This window comes from Betta splendens, chromosome 7, assembly GCF_900634795.4.
Source record: "Betta splendens chromosome 7, fBetSpl5.4, whole genome shotgun sequence".
NCBI lineage: Eukaryota > Metazoa > Chordata > Actinopteri > Anabantiformes > Osphronemidae > Betta > Betta splendens.
The window spans coordinates 12,943,219-12,949,218 of record NC_040887.2 but is presented as its reverse complement, the minus strand read 5'-3'; the positions used below and the strand labels follow the sequence as shown (position 1 = coordinate 12,949,218).

Genomic DNA, 6,000 nt, shown 5'->3' with positions numbered 1-6,000 from the left:
ATGCAAACTTTAGTACCATTAAAGAAGCAATTGGTGAACGCGGCAGAGCGTCCATACATACATAAAGCCTAAAATTAATTTGTTTCCTGTGTGTTCTCTATTCGAAACTTGTGTTTTCTTCCGGGCCAGATGTTTTCTTAACTTTTAAAGCCTTGATTCTCAGTCCATTAAAAGCTATGTTACTCACTCTGGGGAGAAAAGCATCTGCCCCCAAGATATCGGATTCATAAATAAACTAGGCCAAGACAGTGGTGTGTGAAAAATTGTATGATGTTGTTTTCATTTTTAGAGACAGAAAAGTCAGAAAATACTGTTGCATATGATGATCATGTAGATCTTCACGAGGTTTTAGTTAAGTTTGACAAAACATATGAGCAGCTGATAAGAAGCTTCATGAGCAACACGTAAATCTGAATAATCATGCTGTCAGTCTTTCTATGACTCGCACGTTGCACATCTGGCCGCTTTCTAAACAAACATGTGTTTTTGCCCTCTGCTCCACAAACACCCAGACTGTCTTTCTTCATCCCGAGGCCTCCTGTCATCTGTTAGCAGAAGCAGGGGAGTGTGTGTGTGTGTGTGTGTGTGTGTGTGTGTGTGTGTGTGTGTGTGTGTGTGTGTGTAGGAAGGGGGGGGTATTTGTATGTGTCAGTGTTGCGTGTGACAATGTGTGTATGTGCGCTAAAATTGGCAGAGCGAGAGCAGAAGGTGCAGTGAAGCTGCTGAAGTGAGGACATGTCGGCTTTGGAAAATAGACTTGTACACAGCGAGGGGACGCCTCTTGAGGAATGAGAGGTGTTTTTAGAGAGACAGCCAGACAGAGAGAGAGACCAGGAGGTTTTGGAAGTTTCTGTGTGAATGCGTGCGTGTGCTTAAATAGTCGGAGGCAGACTGATTTGAGGACAGCATAATGTCTCATGGGAGTGAGACAGGCTCATGTTTGTCCTTGTGTATGATTCATTTGTCTTTTGTCATATTTTATGAATTATAAATGGCACATTCTAGACCTTGCAGAATGTTTAACACAACATCCCCAACCTTGTTCCCGTCATAGGAAGCAATTACTGGCATGAAGTTGTCTGATTGCGCCATCTGTTGGAGGAAGACGGAACTCCAGGTGACTCGTTCATTGTTGTTTCTCTGTTCCATTTGAGATTTGCTGGTGTCTCACTGAACTGAATACGATATTTCACATATTATATCACAGAACATATTTGTTAATCAGTTTTATAAGTAGAGAGACTGTCTTTTTTCTTAAATCTGAACTTTATTTTCTGATATATTTTAGCAATGTTTCTGGGATGGAAAATTTCAGTTGAGAGATTCCTGGAAAGATTTGAGGCTGAATATGTGTTTCCATTTAGCTGGAACATATCTGTAAAGTTTAGGTGTACAAAATGACATCTTACTACTTGTTTAAAAATTTTCCACTGTCCATGGTGCTGAAAAGGATGGCTTTTTTTATGAACTCTCCAAACCCAATCACCTGTCGAACCAAAAATCAAACAATGTCTTGAATCACTTTATTTCTATGCGCTTAAAATAATAATAATAAAAAAAATTGTCATGTACCTCAATTCATAGATCAAACAAACATGAAATAAAAGTTTTCTTCTCCCACATCAGCTAATTCACTAAAGTCATCAGGATGTTTATACCATGTTTGTTTATATACTAAACTGTTCGACATATTAAAACTCATAATTGAAATCAAAATGCAACGTAGATGGATAGACGCTACTGTAGTGTTGGCTTCACACTTTCGATTGCAATGCTCTGAACTCAGCACTAGAGGAGAGCATTTGATCAAACCTGAGCCGGGTGCAGTACAAACTCTCTCAGCATCACACTGACTCACGTTACAGCTTTGTTGCTCCGCCGTCATCCTGTCAAGAGTCACTTTTAATAAGCTTTGAATAACTTAAGTTTCTGCTTGTTGACTGTATGAATAGCAGTGACATGAACTGCATTAACCTGTGCTATCACCTTCAGAATCTGAATGTGCAGAGAGTGCGACCGCGTTGTCACACAGCTTTCATGTTTCTCTTTGTCTTCTGCCTCAGATGTTTTTTGGACGTCCAGTCATCTGTGTTCCAGTTGTCTCCCCTGTAGAAAGGCGGCTGCAGCTGATCACAGGCAGCGTGTTGGCAGCGCCTGTGCTGTCTACAGGGCATTCGGACACAAGCCTGTGCAAATCACATATGCTGTCACATCATCAAAGGCGCTTCGAACTGTGGTTTGAACTGGAAATTGGAAATAGTCATATTTGCCAAGTTTAGATACATTTTGTTAAAATACAAAAGCAAAGTAGAGACAAGCTTATTAACAGAAACACATGCAAGTGAATTTGAATATTACATATTATATATTCATAACAACCCTCAGCAGGAATATTGTAAATATGATGTTTTCAGTACTGCTGCAACTCACTGCCATTGTTAAATTATTGTTTATCGAGGCACCAGCTCCTCCTATGTGGCCTGCGGTGCTCATTCTTGATTCCCAGCAGGGTTTTGGCCTCTCCGTTTATGTTCACGCAGTCTTGTTCAAGTCATTGACTCACTTGTGATTGGAGCCAAAAAGCAGCTATCTCATTCAGGTGTCACCTGGAAAGTCCAGCAAAGAAAACTTACAGCACATCCTCCAGACGGTGATGTTGCCTGTGGCTCTTTTTAAAACCCAACAGCTCTGTGGCTGCTAAATAATCAGATTAGTGAGATGCTCGTGGAACAGTAGAATCGTGCCAGGTGGAAAAACTCCATCAGGAGGACACACATTAACTGAAGTGTTCACTAAATGAAACACTTTAAAGGACACTACCGAGGACATTTTCTTTTTTTTTTTTATTAAAGAGCCCAATTTATTCATCCTGTCAGTCTAATGCCATTGCATTGCTCTTCATCCATATGAAAGGTAAACTGAAAGTGCAGGTGGCAAATGAAGTGGCTTGTCTTGTGCTTTGGCAGAGGTGGAGCCAGCGCTGGCATCGTCCTTGGAGCTAAAGTATAGCCCGTTCTGATAGCCAGTCCTCCAGCATTTCTGGCTTTCACTACAGCAATAAATAAAGACCCAAACTTTTTCATTCCTCATTATGTGTCACTTCTGCCCGACAATTGTTTCAGAGCGGCGACCTCATCATTCAGTTATCATTCAGTGAACTAAAGGAAATTGAGTGGCAGCCACACGAACAAATGAAGAGAAAGTCTTGAGGAAGACTTTGTTTTGCTGTTTACATTCAATCTGATGCTGTCACTGTTCACCACCATCTTTATTCTGCAGCAGGATTTCTCCTCCATGGATAATTAGCTCCACTTCATCACACGATCACATATACATTTACTGTATTATAAATCAACCAGTGATGAGAGACCAGAAAATGAAAAGATAATTAGTCTTTTCCATTCTTTTTTTCTCGGTCTCGCATTTTCTTCATCTTTGCCTTCGTCTGTTTTTACCTCGCTTCCCATTCGTCTTGCTGCTTTTTTCTTCATCTCAAAATTTCAATTTCTGCCTCATCAGCTGCAAAACTGAGTGAGTCTGCGCGCACACACACACACACACACACACACACACACACACACACACACACACACACACACACACACACACACACACACACACACACACACACACACACACACACACACACACTCTCTCTCTCTCTCTCTCAGTAGCTCAGAGATGGTCCATAATGATGCAGCCTGTTTGCTCTACACACTATGCCACGGTCTCGTCATTTTGATCCTCTGAAGCCTTTTTGTTGGATTCCTTCCATCACCTTTAATCTCAGGCAAAACATGAACATCTCCTTTGTTCCTGTTGCATTTTTCTCGTCCCCGCCACATGTTTACGCGCTCCTCGTTCCTTTGTCAGATTTATGAAGATCTTTGCATCGCTGCTTTCCAAAAATAAACTATTTCAAAGCAGCTTTTTTTTAAAGGACCTCTGAAATGTTATTCGGGTCATGAGGTCCCAGTGGGAAGCTTTAAAGATTGTGTCATGATGCTCTCAGGAGAGCTGATTAATACGAAATTACTGAGTAGTCCTTCCAGATTTAGAAGCGCAGACGTCTCATTAGAAGATGACAGCTTGTTTCTCCTGTTAGGCTAATTGACCGTGGGTGTGCCAGCCCGACTGTTTGATTACCTGCTCCAGTGAATATATGCAGTGTATGATGTAATCATCGCTTTAATTCAAGGTGAGTCAGGGCTCGAGCGACAGGAGGAGGCTGGAGGAAGGTGAAGCACAAGTTAGGATGGGATGCTGTTTTTAAGGTTGGGGTATCTATGGGTTAATAGATTTAACAGTATTCCAGTGTATTTCCTTCCACATGAGTCAGATCGTTGTTCTCGGGTTAACTGTGTAATTAAAATGGGAAGCGAGATTAAACTGCCTTAGGGCAGGCCTCTGTTAAACTTCAGCTCAGGGTCATGCAGCAACATGGAGACATTTGCATCTTGTTATAAATATACAAAAGCATCTGTCCAGGCTTCTCTCTGTTACCTTAACTCACAGGTCATGTGGGTGATGCTCCAGGCAAAATAAGCAATAATTCAAATGACTGTTTTTTGAGTTCATCCTATTTATCTCTGCAATAACTTATTAAAAGTACTCGGAGACATCAGATCATTCTTGCAGTACCACTCTGTAAATGACAGTAAACCTCCATCTACTTTGCTTTTAGTCTTCAAACCAAAACCAACCGTGCCAAGCCAGAAACCACATCCAGAAATAATATCATTTCACCTGTTTTTGAGACAAATGGCTTCAAGTATTCAGCCACACTATAGCAAGGATTCAGAGATTCCCAGAGGGGGAGTTCACGTGCTACCACAAGAGAGAGAGAGACAGTAAAACAACAGTGTTTGGCGCAATACAGCGCAGCCAAAGCCGAGCAGCGACGCAAAAATCCTAATAAAATTGTTACATTACGCTTACTTCGACCCAAAACGCTCTGATGGTAATATGACGAGTAACAGGCGACTGCACGTGAGTTAATGAAGGACGGACAGAGCGGAGAGAGGGAGACGGGCGCGCTCACCGTGCTGTTGCCGGTGCGTCCGGTTGGCTGCGCTCGCCTCCTCCTCCTCGGCACCGGGCGGACCGGGGCGCACCGCGAACGCGTGAGAGACGGATGAACTTTAAATCCGCCTCCCAACTTTCCCCGCCGCGGCACTCCGTCTCCGGCTCCGCCGTTCCCTGACTCCGTCTCCCTCTCCCCTCGCCGCTGCCCTCCTCCGTCGCCCCCCCCCCCCTCGAGCGCAAAACCCGGAGGAAGCTCTCGACAATGGATTTACTGCGATCACGAACCGGTTGCGAGTGATCAGTTCTCTTGTTTATTTTCCTCTTGTTTCGGATGCTGATTTGCGCCTCGAGTCGAGATGATGGCATCAATAGGGGAATTTGATCCTCTCAACACCAGAGTCCCTGCAACTAAAATCGAAGTTACCGTGTCGTGCAGGTAAGGTGTAACTCTCACATACGTCCATGTCGATTTGCACAACTTTACCCCAAATTTAGCCCGCATCACGTGGAAGACGTCTGTCTGACTGACAAGCAGCCAGTGTTGCAGTTCTCATGCTGATCTTGAATTTGTATAAGCCGCGGTCCAGTGTATTTGTGTATGTGCTGTGGGTCTGTGACGCACACAGACTCAGGCAGGTGCTCCGGGTTCAGGTGTTATAAACAGACCTCTCAATGTGATTCCTCCACGTCTGACCTGCTATCTGCCCTTTTGCCCCCCCCTGATTTCCGATGACCCGAACGCACAGCATAGGATGGTTGTTATTCAGTAATAGTGGTTGACTAATACTCATGCAGGTGCATTCTTTTCATCCCGTGCTGGATGCTGCTGCACATCCAGAGACGCTTCCAGAAACAGCGCGATGCTCCTCTGAAGCTCACCACCAGAGCTGAACTGAAACGGCGCCGTGTCAGGATGTACCCTTTTGGTTTGGTGGCAGGCGTCCTCAGCTGAATGGCTGACTGGCTGAGTGAAGA

General features: G+C 43.8%; 1 protein-coding gene and 1 long non-coding RNA gene across 2 annotated transcripts in view; both read left to right on the top strand.

The window, feature by feature from the left end:
* The first annotated feature begins 651 nt into the window (after nt 1–651).
* On the top strand, nt 652–2,864 carry LOC121202343 (uncharacterized). Its single transcript, XR_005897884.2, has 2 exons — nt 652–1,117; nt 2,064–2,864. It is a non-coding gene; the product is annotated as an uncharacterized LOC121202343 (long non-coding RNA).
* Nucleotides 2,865–5,085: 2,221 nt separating this feature from the next.
* The window catches only part of LOC114858212 (copine-9-like), a 43,327-nt gene continuing 42,412 nt past the window's right edge, over nt 5,086–6,000 (top strand). Inside the window, exon 1 of the mRNA XM_029155135.3 lies at nt 5,086–5,461. Within this exon, the coding sequence (XP_029010968.1) occupies nt 5,382–5,461 (80 nt within the window). The 5' untranslated portion in view covers nt 5,086–5,381. The remainder of the gene's footprint in view (nt 5,462–6,000) is intronic.